General features: G+C 41.8%; 1 protein-coding gene across 2 annotated transcripts in view; it reads left to right on the top strand.

Moving 5' to 3' along the window:
* The window catches only part of Chrna7 (cholinergic receptor nicotinic alpha 7 subunit), a 116,141-nt gene extending 105,384 nt beyond the window's left edge, over positions 1-10,757 (top strand). Inside the window, exons 10-11 of one of the 2 annotated variants that reach the window (XR_015736295.1) lie at positions 6,616-9,576; positions 9,612-10,757. Coding sequence is in view for 1 of the 2 variants with exons in the window: in XM_085682682.2 (XP_085538808.2) it covers positions 6,616-7,134 (519 nt within the window). In the remaining variant the exon portion in view is untranslated. Of the gene's footprint in view, positions 1-6,615 lie in introns of both variants that reach the window. The other variant, XM_085682682.2, reaches the window with a different exon arrangement.
* Positions 10,758-12,861: the final 2,104 nt, after the last annotated feature.

The raw sequence follows: 12,861 nt of genomic DNA on the forward strand, positions 1-12,861 counted from the left end.
GGGAATGGAGAGAGGGAGAGGGAAATAGGAGGAGGGGAGAAGGTGAAAATTTTTAATAATAATAATACCTGAAAAAAGAAATAAAAATAAAGATGAAGTACATGGGAAAAAAAGAGTAAAAGCAGCATCACACATAAGAAAGTTTGCCTTCCATTTTACTCCATTCCTTTGTAACCACCAATACTGATCACCTTTTGTACCAGACTTTTTCTTTTAGGCCACCAACAAGCTCCCAAAACATGATGTGGAGACTTATTATGAGTTTTGAATGTTTGGCCTACTGTAAGCTCATTTCTGGCTAGCTCTCTTAAATTAACTGTTTTTCCTTAACCTACCTTTTGCCTAGGAGCTTTGAGCCTTTTCTTTCTGTTTGTCCTACTGTTTTGCCCAATTTAGAGACCCCCAGAGAGACCCCCAGAATCCAGACATGTCCAGAATGCAAAAACAGGGTTTATTTCTTATCCCAGCTACCTGGGAGAGGTCCCCCATGTGACACAGTGCAGTAGGGAGAGCTCCTACTCTTCACTAGGGGTTGACATATAAAGGCAAAAACCGCAAGTCAGGTTTACTCGGGGTCAAGGGGGCTAGTTTGGCTGAGTACAGGGTATGGACTACTTCTGCATACCCCCTTCCTCCTTTAAGCGGCTACTTCTGCTTCTGTGCATGCCCTCCGCCCTCCCCCGAGCAGTTATTCCTGCTTCTGTCTAGACCACAAAGCTGGGTGTCGACAAGGGGCTAGCTGCTAGGGACAGTTGGTCTGCACTTTAACAAAGGTTCCTGTTTCCAGTTAACTCTTGGTGCTGCAAAGTTTCTTGAACCCAGTGCCTTAACCAGCTCCTGATCAAGCAAAGTTTCTTAAAGGTTTCCATGTCCTAACATTTCCCCCTTCTCAAGTACCTCGGGGAACCAATCCTGGTTCCCTTAAAGCCAAGGGGAGCAACATATGTTTCCTCTAGTATACCGAGGGGGACATAGTTCCTTAAAAAACAGAATTTCTCTCCTAAACCTGCACAAAGTCTTCCTATGTAAGGGAGTTCCCTTTTGACTTAGCATCTCAACCAGGGATTCCAGGATGATGTATTCTTTTAACTGCTTACAGCTGACTTGGGGCATCATTGTCAAGAGTTAACAAAGGTCAAATGCTAGTCAGAAACAAAGAGAAAATTTAAGCAATGGGGAATTTGTCAGGAGCATCTGGTTTGTGAACTCTGTTGAAGAGCCAGGGAGCATTCACATCGGCTAGACTGGTTCATATCAGTTTTGAGCAAGTCCAGGTTCCACGGTCATTTGGAGCGGATTGTAGTCAGCAACTAATGCTTGGTTGTATCTGCCAGCCAAGAGGGAACCTGTTGAGACAAATTCAAACTAGGAACAGAAGTTTAACACATTTGAAACTTTTAGGCCCATATTAAAATCCATAATATAGAAAAAAACAAATAACAGATATAAAACAGCAAAGCTAGACTCATACTTTGAATCCTAGCAAAAACAGATTTGGGTTAAAAGTGTGTAGACAACTAAAAAAAATTTAAAATCCTGAGCTTGGGACCCAAGCAGTGAGTAGTTATGTCTGAAATTTTGATGCTGTCAAATTAGCAAGGCTATAGCTAGCCCAGCCATCAACACTGTCAGAGATCTCAGAAGGATAAATAAATTATATTAAAGTACAGACCAAACAGCTTTCCAAACTATTATGAAGTAACAGAGACCAGCCCCTGTACAGTCATACCTAGGTCTCCATAGCATTGGAGGCAGAAGTATCAGAAGCGGGCTTTACCAGGCCCATAAGGTGGGAGGTTCCTCTGGAAGAGGGACATGGAAAAGACTGACCCTATGTTGTCTAGGCAAAAGTGGTACAATCAGTTCTCCAGTGTCCACAGTCTGGGCTGGGTCCTGGCAGCAGTTGGTGCTTTGGGGCATCTTGCCCAGCGGTCAGTGTCAATCATTATCCAGGTGGAGACATGGTGGTGTCCCATAATCTTTGGAGCCCTTGGGTCATTGCTAGGATCTGGAGTCTCTGTCTGATATAAACTTTTTAATTATTATTTTAAATGCCATATTCTGCAGATCTCAAGTATTTAGAACTGCCCAGATATATCTGATTAGACAAACTTTATTATTAATTACTGGTGTTAATTGACTTTAAAAATCTATACAGAGGACTAAATAAGACTTATCCATGTAATTATAGCAGTACTTCAAGGATGACTGATTATTAACTTGTATTTCTAACGGTCTACAGTAAGTTTGCATCTTTAATAAGACCAGGACTTTATATCATATGTTATATGACTTATAACATATGTTATCAGATTTAACTTAGCTGACGCTTCTGGTGACTATCACCTGGCATTGGTGTTTCTAAAATTGCTAAGGTCCATCCTTGCAACTATTCTTTTTTGGGCACTCTAGTCTCAGCTGTTCTCTGTGATCCCTTTTAGTCTTTTATCTGGGTGACTCTTGAATTACAAGGTTTAATTGACAGAACAAGGTACATTCTTGTGTATAAAGACATTGAGATGCAGCTTTCCAATAAAGAACAGCATAAACAGTTTTAACATTATCTACATCAAAAAGACATCCAAATTCCTGATAACCTGAATCTAGTGATAGGAACTCAGGGAACAAGTACAAAATTTTCAGTTACCATAGGCTAACTTTTCAACAAAACAAACATACATATTTTTTTTTCAAAAAAGAGACATGACCCTTTAACAAGACAAACAAGATTTTTTTTAAAAACCAGAATTAACCTAGTATGTCAAACATTTAGCTTATGTTTATATATTCCTTTTAAAATTTAGTATTTACAGATACGAGAAACTATGAGAAACCATAGCAAACATAGTTCACATCCTCTGGCCTTTTACAACTTTTCATATACCTTCTGAATTTTTTTTTTTGCTTTTTAGACTACATAAAAACTTTTATCAAAAACTTTTTTGTCTCTCCTCTCATTTTCCTGACAATATACAATTTTTCATCAAAGTCTTTTTCTGTGATTTTTGTCCAGCAGAACATTGCATATTTGTTTAATATTTAAACAAAAGCAGAAATGTATACATCTTAATCAAAGGTGATAAGTATTTGTAACCTATTGTATATAATGATTAAAATTCATATATTTTTCTTTTCCTGTGGAAACAAAAGCATAAACTTTTCCCAAACATGATACATCTTTGACATTTACAAAGACATAGGCGCCAATAAAAATAAAGATAAACCTGGATGTCCCGACCTGGTTTCTCCTCTTGAGAAACCCAGAAAAGCTGGAGGCCACTGAGACCAACAGGATTCCATGTTTGTGATCTGCTCAGAACTTGGTTCTTCCTCTTGAGAATCCCAGAAAAGCGGGCAGCTATTGAGACCAACAGGGTTCCATGTCTGCTGTCTGCTCAGAATGTTGGGGCTGCTGAGACCAAGAGGATTCCACATCTGTGGTCTGCTTAGAAGCCCTACAACTGCTGCCTCCTGAGAGAGATGTCTCTCTCTCCTTCCAGGATCACCGCCCGGACACGTCTGTCCTTAGTGAGAGCCTGGACCACCCATTCTCACTATCTCCATGAGAGCTACTGACCGGCCTTAGAAAGAAAAAAAATATATATATACAGATCAGACTAAAAGCACAGTTGTTTTCAGGTTGACAGCACACATACATAAATCTTACCGATATCAGATCAGAACAAACCTATAGACCTGGCAGGGGTCCCCAGGGTTCCTGGCCAATGCACCAAATGTTGTGCCCAAGTTGAGAGACCACTGGAATCCAGTCAAGTCCAGAATGCATGTTTCTCTGTCTGTCAGCTGCCTGGCCAGCAGACCCCGGGCATCTTCTTTCTTCCTTGTTCTCTCCTCTCTTCTCTTTTTCCTTTTGAGCCTAGATTTCTCCTACTTATTCTCTCTGCCTGCCAGACCGGCCTATCTCTCTCCTGCCTAACTATTGGATGTTAAGCTTTTTATTAAACCAATCAGATAACTTAGGCAGGCAAGGTGAAACAAATGCAACTTATCTTTAGGTAATGAAACAAATGCAAGATATACAAATGTAACCCATCCTTACATTGTTAAACAAATGTGTCATAAACAAATATAACACCCCTTTATATAGTTAAATATTCTGCAGCATAAACAAATTAATATATCTTTGCCCAGTCAAAATACTATTCACAACGACCATTTTAGCAACAATCATTTTAATGAATTCTCTATTTTTCTCTAGTGTTTATGCTAATATAAAATGCAGTCATTCTTACTTCTTTGAGTATTTTGGCTGGTATGAAGATAAAGGAACTGACACACAGAGACACAAAACCATTTTTAATGAACTGGTACCACTTTACTGTCCCAGAATCTTAATTAAGAGCATTTGTCTGTTATAGCTCTCTTGGAATAAAAGGTTATTAAAACCAGTTGGCTACAAGTAAAACCTAAGTGTGTATTTCTCTCATTTTATAAAGCATACAGCACTTTTTATTCATCCATGTGTCTTGGAAACATAAATAGTTTCCCAGGTTCTCTTATGGTCTGTTGCTATCATGAAGAAGAGACTGCTAGGCGCAGTGGTATTATGTGACATTTGCACAAGTAACAACAAAACCGTAGGCTGACAGAAGAGGTCATAGACACGGTTTGATAAGTACCAGAAGAATAATTCCATCTTTGGAGATGTGCTATCCTTGAAAGCCATGGAATTCAAAATAGACTTGGTGAAATGGATCCTACTAGTTGCAAATGCCTCCCAGAGAACACATGGACCCCTGTGTGGCAGGAAAGGTAACCAACCCTGCTCGGCTCTCGTGTGCACAGCTGCCTTGGGATTCAGATTCTCTTGTAGTTTGACAGCCTCCTTTAAGATCTAGCACAGACCTTCTTGGTGTCTTCTGAAAGAGGGCTTGGGCTAAGTTGTAGGAGTTCTGAGGAGAACCCTGGGGCACCTTTGGTAGATGAGGCTTGCTGTGGTCTAAACACAGTAAAGACTGACCTTGAGGTAGTCCTCCTCTGAGTTTTAGTCGATCTGTAAAATGGGGAAGCTATTCTCATTTCATGGCTCCAGATGACTGCGCTGGATGTTCAGTCTCATGAGAAGGGAGCTGTGGACCTCAGCTGTTTTCTAATTTGGAAAAGCTCTTGCAGCCATGGGCTTTCCCCAGTGCAGTCTCCCACCCTGGAAGTATAAGGCTGTGAAAGGCTTCCCAGTTGTGGGGAACCTCCACTTGACATTTCTTGTGCTTCTCGCTCTCTAGCTACAGACCTGATTTTTGCATTTTTTTTATTAAGATGTCATAAAAATGACTGCCGCGAAAGAAGCACGGCAGATGTGGGTGGGCTTCATAGCGTGCATCTTCCCCTGCAGGCGGAAGTCTGGTCCTAAGTCAAGAGGAATTTGAAGTGAGAATCTAGGTGTTTTAGGAAAAGGCACACTGTTCACACACTGTGACTGTCTTCAAAAATCTTCTTCTTTGTCCAGATTGAGATTTCAGCTGTCACAAAACACGAAACCTGTAACCTCTCAGGGTAACCTTTCCCTAGTTCCTCTGCATCAGGCACTACCCGTGTATAACACTTTTAAGGGTCAGGCTGATAAACTCCAATACCCAAAAGCCCTCAGTCTTTTAAAAATAGTTTATAAAAAGGGGTTTTTTTAGGCATCACTCACACCCACCCACTCATGCACTCATTACGTGCACACCAGCAGGAGGCATTGTTGTCGGAGGGCCCCCATGACCTGGACTGTTCATAGGAAGTATACTAATACCCGTTTCTGCCTTTTCCATATACTGCCCCAAACCCGGTCTTACTTGCTCATCATCAGAGCCTAATGAGTTGGGTTAGAAGCACCTAAACTTTCTTCCATACTAATATCTTAGCTGTTCTTTTTCCATAGGCCTCGGAGGCCCTGTGGTCCATTTCCATAGGTTAAAGCAAATCATCACGCACCTTTGCCTTCACAGTCTGGCATCCATGGAGCCCAGACACATCCTCTGAACTCCTAAGAACAGATGAGAGATAACCACCCTCATTTTCTGTTTCTCGTTGATTCTCTTGGTAATTCTGGCACAATTCTTAAAACCAGCTTGGCAAAGATACGGACTTTCTGACAGAAGGTGTGGTTGTCCGATGTCAGAAACCTGAAGGTGCTCCAAACTGGGGATTCACTCTGTGTCTGACATGTTACAGAGCCTCACTTAGCTTGTAGTGATCTTGAAGGACACCTCACAGTTGGTATGAAAGCCTGAGACTTGAGGAGCCTTGGGAATACAAAAGGAAGGTTCAGAAAAGAAAATTGCTCACCCTGTTATACACATCTCGGGCATTCTTACTGAGCTTAATAGTTTTTCTCTCTCTCTCTCTCTCATATAGAGTGTAATATGTCCACCCCAGGGGAACTTCAGTTTGCTCCCACATTGATAAACAGGCATAGGTCATAGTCTCACCTCACATTTGACTCCAATTTCGCCTGGTGTCCTCACTGATTTGCTGTGTAAATCCACTGAGAAGACAGGGGAGCCTGTTCTCCCCAGTATCTGTAGAGCAGGCTTCTTTCGTGGGTCATGTTGCTGGGGGGCTCAGCTGAGAGAACTCTGGGCGGCTCCTGACATCCCGTTGTCTTTGCAGACCAGGATCATTCTTCTGAACTGGTGTGCGTGGTTCCTGCGGATGAAGAGGCCCGGGGAGGACAAGGTGCGGCCAGCCTGTCAGCACAAGGCTCGCCGCTGCAGCCTGGCCAGCGTGGAGCTGAGCGCAGGTGCTGGGCCACCCACCAGCAATGGCAACCTACTCTACATCGGCTTCCGAGGCCTGGAGGGCATGCACTGTGCCCCGACTCCAGACTCTGGGGTTGTGTGTGGTCGTCTGGCCTGCTCCCCGACACACAATGAACATCTCCTGCATGGTGCCCACCCCTCCGATGGGGACTCTGACCTGGCCAAGATCCTGGAGGAGGTCCGCTACATTGCCAACCGCTTCCGCTGCCAGGATGAGAGTGAGGTGGTCTGCAGTGAGTGGAAGTTTGCAGCCTGCGTGGTGGACCGCTTGTGCCTCATGGCCTTTTCGGTCTTCACCATCATCTGCACCATTGGCATCCTCATGTCGGCCCCAAACTTCGTGGAGGCTGTCTCCAAAGACTTTGCTTAATATCACCACGTAGGACATGCACAGATAGGAAAGGTATCTGGGAGGCGAGACTTGGATCCCTAACCCCATGTCATGCCAAATGGAACAACTCTAAAGTATCTGTGTGGCTTTCAGTCTTTAGTCTTAGTTTCCTGGTTACTTTAATGAAAGAGATTCCAACGCCCTTCTGTCTTTTCTTCTCATCCTTACCATAGTCATATCCTTGTCCTCAGCAGGGGCATTCATGGTCATTTGCCCCCTCTGCACAGCCCTACAGGGTAGCTCTCAGTGGTTCTAGTCGGCCAGTAGAGGCCGGTCCAGTCGGTGTTCCGTGCCTGCATGCCCCTTGTCATGGGCTCACACACCAGAATTTGCTGTCTGCTTGTGTCATGCACAGACCCAGGCTGAAGCCAAGGCTGAGCAGCATTCACTGGGTCCATTTCCACAACTTCCTTGCAAAAGGAAGGCAAACGCCGATTTGGTTCTCCGCCGGCTTTTCTGTGATTTAACTTCACTTTTTTTTTTCTTTTGTCTTTTTGTCTTTACTAATGATCGACTTTGCATCAGAGAGAAAGTTGGCCTTCTAGACGATGTTTTGAGCAAGCTGGTTCCTGTAGATCTGCATGGTCAATGAAGTGAGCCCACAGGCTGTATCATTTCTAAATTAGGACTAGCCCAGGTAAAAGCGTTTGAAAGCCGTGGCCCTGTATATTCCAGGCTTCATGCTGCGCCAGTGTCCCAAGGGATTGCGTTTGTTTTATTGTGCAAAAGCCGAAGGGGAAATAGAGTTTGGAGTGTTAACGAGAGAGTAACTGACTCTCAGATAAACCTTTTGGTGTGTGTTTTTAATGAGAGTGCGGCTCTGCATGTCAGACTTCGCTAGTCGTAGAAGTCTGTGCGTCTGTACAACTGCGCCCCACCAGGTGAATGTATCCTGTGTTTTTCCCTCATGCTGGGGCCAGAGAGAAGTCGAGACCTTTCTGGGCTACTGTGTGACAGGAGCTGAGGAGAGGAGATGTAGCTGATGACTCATATAGATGCCAAGCTAATGGTATCGGGATCTTGCTTTCCGGAGCTGCCTTCCAGAGCTCCAGGTGCAAAACTGCCTCAGGGTCAGTGCGTGAATCCACTGGAGACAGATGAGGGGGTGTTGTTGTTTGTGTTTTTTTTTTCTCTTCTGAGTTAGGGTCTCACTGTGTAGCTCATACCGGTCTGCTTGCACTTCACGTCTTATATGTTGGCAGGATCTCAGGATTTTTCACCGAGAAAATTTTTTCCTGTTCCATTATGTTGTCGATTTTCTCAAAGCTTAAAAACTATACCAAGAGCTCCCGAACTCCCCCCAAAATTTAATCTTCTGACTCCAGAGATGGAATCATGAGGGAAGATTGCATTTTTCAAGACAAAATAAGTAAATAAATACAAATAAATCAATAGCACTTTTTCTCAGCCGTTAATTTTGCTGCAGGAAGATGAAGGCTTGGTGGTACCCTGTGTGTATGTGGGCATGTGTGTGTCTGCACTGTGTGTGTGTGTGTGTGTGCGTGTGTGTGTGTGTGAGTGACTAAAGAGAGGAGATAGGATAGAGTGATGTGGCAAATCTGGAGACTTTGTTGATTTCAGCACTCACTCACCATCTGGAGTAAGATCTTTCCCGGCATGTATCTGTTACATCCACTATCAACAAATGATACACAAATTTTCTTTTTTCTTTTTTTTTTTTTTTGCTGGTGTCATGCTTTTTTTTTTTTTTATTAAAGTAACTGGAAACAAATAGGTGTGTTTTGGTAACCTAAAGACCAGACTTTGTGTCTTCTCGTTAGTTAAAAATTGAACCCTAGCCTTTGCTTTGACTACCTGAGTAATTATTGCCATTTTAAAAATGATAAAGATTAGCTGTGCTCAAAGTTAGAAGACGTGTATGGTTCAAAATTGTCTCCCCCTTGCTCCCATTTCCTCCTAGGAACAGTTTTAGAGGAAGAAAGGAAAGGTGGGGACAGAGAGGGAGGAGAGTGTGGAGAGACTTGGCTGTTGTTTTCCTAGAACTCTTGCTTGAAAGGTGCTTTGCATTTAGTGTTTTGTCCTAGAGAGCTTTCTGTAAGGACATCTAAGGTCTACCTCATTCCTCTTGAGAGCTGCTTACTGTTCCACTCCATTGGTGGCTTACAATTTGTTGGATTAGCCTTTTAGTGGTGAGCACATAGCTACAGTATTCCCAGGTTTAGTGGTGAGCACATAGCTACAGTATTCCCAGGTTTAGTGGTGAGCATGTAGCTACAGTATTTCCAGGTTTAGTGGTGAGCACATAGCTACAGTATTTCCAGGTTTAGTGGTGAGCATGTAGCTACAGTATTTCCAGGTTTAGTGGTGAGCACGTAGCTACAGTATTTCCAGGTTTAGTGGTGAGCACGTAGCTACAGTATTTCTAGGTTTAGGGTAAGCACGTAGCTACAGTATTTCCAGGTTTAGTGGTGAGCACGTAGCTACAGTATTTCCAGGTTTTATTTTTATACACAAGTCTGTAGTTAGCTTTTTAGTGCATTCTTTGCCATATTCTTTTCTGAGTGTATCTTGGTATAAATTCCAGTTTAGAAATGGATGCAGGTAGGACTATGTGCATTTAGATTTCTGATAAATATTTCCAGATGGTCCTCTGTGGTCAGTGGGTACCCCCACCCAGAGTACAATTAAAGGGTCAGATGCTCAGCTCTCTGGTGTTAAATATTTTCATATTTAATTTTTCCATTCCCAATCTGACTGGTAAAAAATGATAAGGCAACAACATTCTGATTTTAGTTCATTTAACCATGAGCAAGGTTGAATTTTTCATATATATTTTGATAATTTCAATTTTATATTCTATCTTTTATACAAATTTTAGTTGTTTATTCTCTTAATCTTTGTTTGGCATTGGTTTTTGATACTATTTATTGAGTGCATATATATTGACATATAGAAAGTTTAAAACTCTATGCTGCTAGTTCATTCGTGTTTTCCATTGTAGAATGTAAGATTGCCCTCTAGAAGGTCTTCGCTGTGTTGAGTTTACAAATAAATTTACTCCATTTTCTTTCTAAACCAGTGTTTTCATTTGTTTACCTTTATAACTTTTGATTCTTTAAGATTCATCATAAGAAATATAGATAAGGATTTAGTTGTTTTTCTCCAAGGGTGGTCACTAGTACACTAGACATACTTCTTGTCTGGGAACTCCACGATTTCAACTTGTATTCAAATCTGATTTTATGTAGTAAATAGGACTGTTCAGGAAAGTCGAGAAGCAAGAACAAATTTCTTGCTGTTCATTTCTGGGTGTCTTACCGGGTGGTTACCATTTTCGGTTGGATGGCATCGATTCTGTTTTCTAGCCGAATGTATAGGAAAGTAGTTGAATTCTGTCTGTTAATGTTAATTAGCCACCATAATTGTGATCATTTTGTTTCTAAGATTTTCTTTTAACTCATCCTTCCCAGTATCTTTGTTTGCCTTTCTATCCAACTGCACTTGAGACCAGTAATTGGCTTGTTTGCATACTTGCCTTGTTCTTAACGTTGATGGATAGTTTAATGACTCACAGTTTTTCTTGTATGAAGACATGTATTTTCTTCATCACAATAAAAGTTATCTGTGTATCCTCTCAACTATTACTGCTCTCTGGGAAAAATCAGGTTAGTATCTTTCTGTCAAAGCCTTCCCAGGATTGATAGAAAGGATCAGAAATTTCAATTTACCCAGCAGAAGGTTTCATTAACAGAATAATTGAGGTGATATTATAATATATTCCTGAGGTGGTGGCTACATTGTCTTATGATTTTGACTGTCGATGTTCATAATTAAAATTAATTTATAGCTTGGTTTTGTGTACAGTTGGATTCCATCAACTGTGGATGAAAAATGTTTAAAAGTCACCTCTTTACTGAACATATGTAGCCTTCTTGTCATTCCTTTGTTAATGTAATATAACAAGTACATATCATTTGCATTATAAATAGCCTACAGATGGTGTAATATAAATGAGAGGTGTGTGGGAATCATATCCAAATACTACACCACTTCATAGAAGGGCTTGAGCATTCTCATGCTTTTGTGTGCATGTGAGGTCCTAAAGCCTAAGGACACTGAGGGAGAGTCTATTTGGTTTTAGAGTCGTTTTCTACTCTACTCAAGTTTGCAAGAACTGCCTGAGAGCTGTCCATGTTTCTGAATTTCTCCACTGAACAGATTAGCTCTTATAGAACATTCGATGTCAATCTTAGCTGTATGTGGTGTGTATTTGTGTGTGTGTGTGTGTGTGTGTGTGTGTGTGTGTGTGTGTGTGTTTTCTGTGTGTATGCTTTTTATACAGGAGCTCTTTCTGTATCCCACATAGCCCACTGGGAGTACCTCATGAGTTGGAAAAGAAGCCCCAAAGTCGTGGCTATCTTTAGGTTCAGTCTCTGAGACTTTGTGCCCATCCCACATTGACAGCATAGTTCTCTATGGGAGTCACAAGACTGTGAAACCATCTATAGCTCTGCACGGGTCTTAATCATGTCTTGCCTCTCTCTTTATCATTTAAGTTTATGTATCTTAGCCGGGTAGTGATGGTACATGCCTTTAATCCCAGCACTCAGGAGGCAGAGACAGGCAGATCTCTGTGAGTTTGAGGCCAGCATGGTCTACAAGTGCTAGTTCCAGGATAGGCTCCAAAGCTACAGAGAAACCCTGTCTCAAAAAAAAATATCATATATCTTTCTTAGATTTATTTTGGTGTGTGTGAGTCTGTGTGTATGACCAAGTATGTGGAGTCCAAGGTTGATGATAGGTAACTTCCTCAATCACTCTCAACTTTATTTTTTGAGATATCATTCTGTCTTTGAAGCTGAGGTTTTCCAATTAGCCTAGACTGTCCTACTGACAAGCCCCCAGGGACTTGCATCCACCTCCTAGCTCAGGAACTTCAGGTCCACCCAGCTCTGGAGCCTAAGGTTAGGTTGCCATGCTTGTGTGACGAGCTTTTGACTGACCAACCCATCTTCCTCACCCTCCTAAATTTAAGTTTATTGCTCCTCATAGGTTCGTGGCTGCTTTGTCTGCTGTTCTTGTTTTTTAATATTTTGACTTCCTTTTCTTTCAAAAAAAAACCTTTAGGCAGATTTGCATTGTGGTAAAATGACATATAACTTAAAAATGGCCATCATCATCAATTCTACATGCACAGTTCAGTGGTGTTTGCTCATTCACGCCATGTGAAGCCATCGTGACTTTTTATTTCCATCACTTTTCGTCTCCCGAGGCTGGAACTTCTCACTCTCCATACTAGGTCCTGTCTCATCTGCCTCATTTCCTGAGACCCACTAGTCTGCCTTCTGTCTACATGATCCTGGCCATTTCATGAACTTCGTGGGACTGTAGTTGGAGTTCATCTCCTGGAGAGCAGCTGCTTTTATTTGTATGGTATCTTTGGGACCCATTCCTGTCAGAGCGTCTTTGCCACCGTGTGGTGGGTTTTTAAGTCAGTCAGCAGATGCCTGTGGGTGTTTCCTTTTTGTTTTCCTTTCTTAATTATTATTTTGAGACCTTGCAACATGTTGTATTGTTTTGTAAGCTTTGCTACATGATCTATGCTGACCTTGAATTCAGGATTCTCCCATTTCAGCCCCCTGAATGCTGGTGTCACAGGTTTACACTACCAGGTTTCTTGGCTCTCTATGTTCTTGTTTATTGTATGAAGACCTGAACTTTATCATAATCAAAATTGTAACAACT

This window comes from Myodes glareolus, chromosome 24 (genome assembly GCF_982192425.1).
Source record: "Myodes glareolus chromosome 24, mMyoGla1.1, whole genome shotgun sequence".
Lineage (NCBI taxonomy): Eukaryota > Metazoa > Chordata > Mammalia > Rodentia > Cricetidae > Myodes > Myodes glareolus.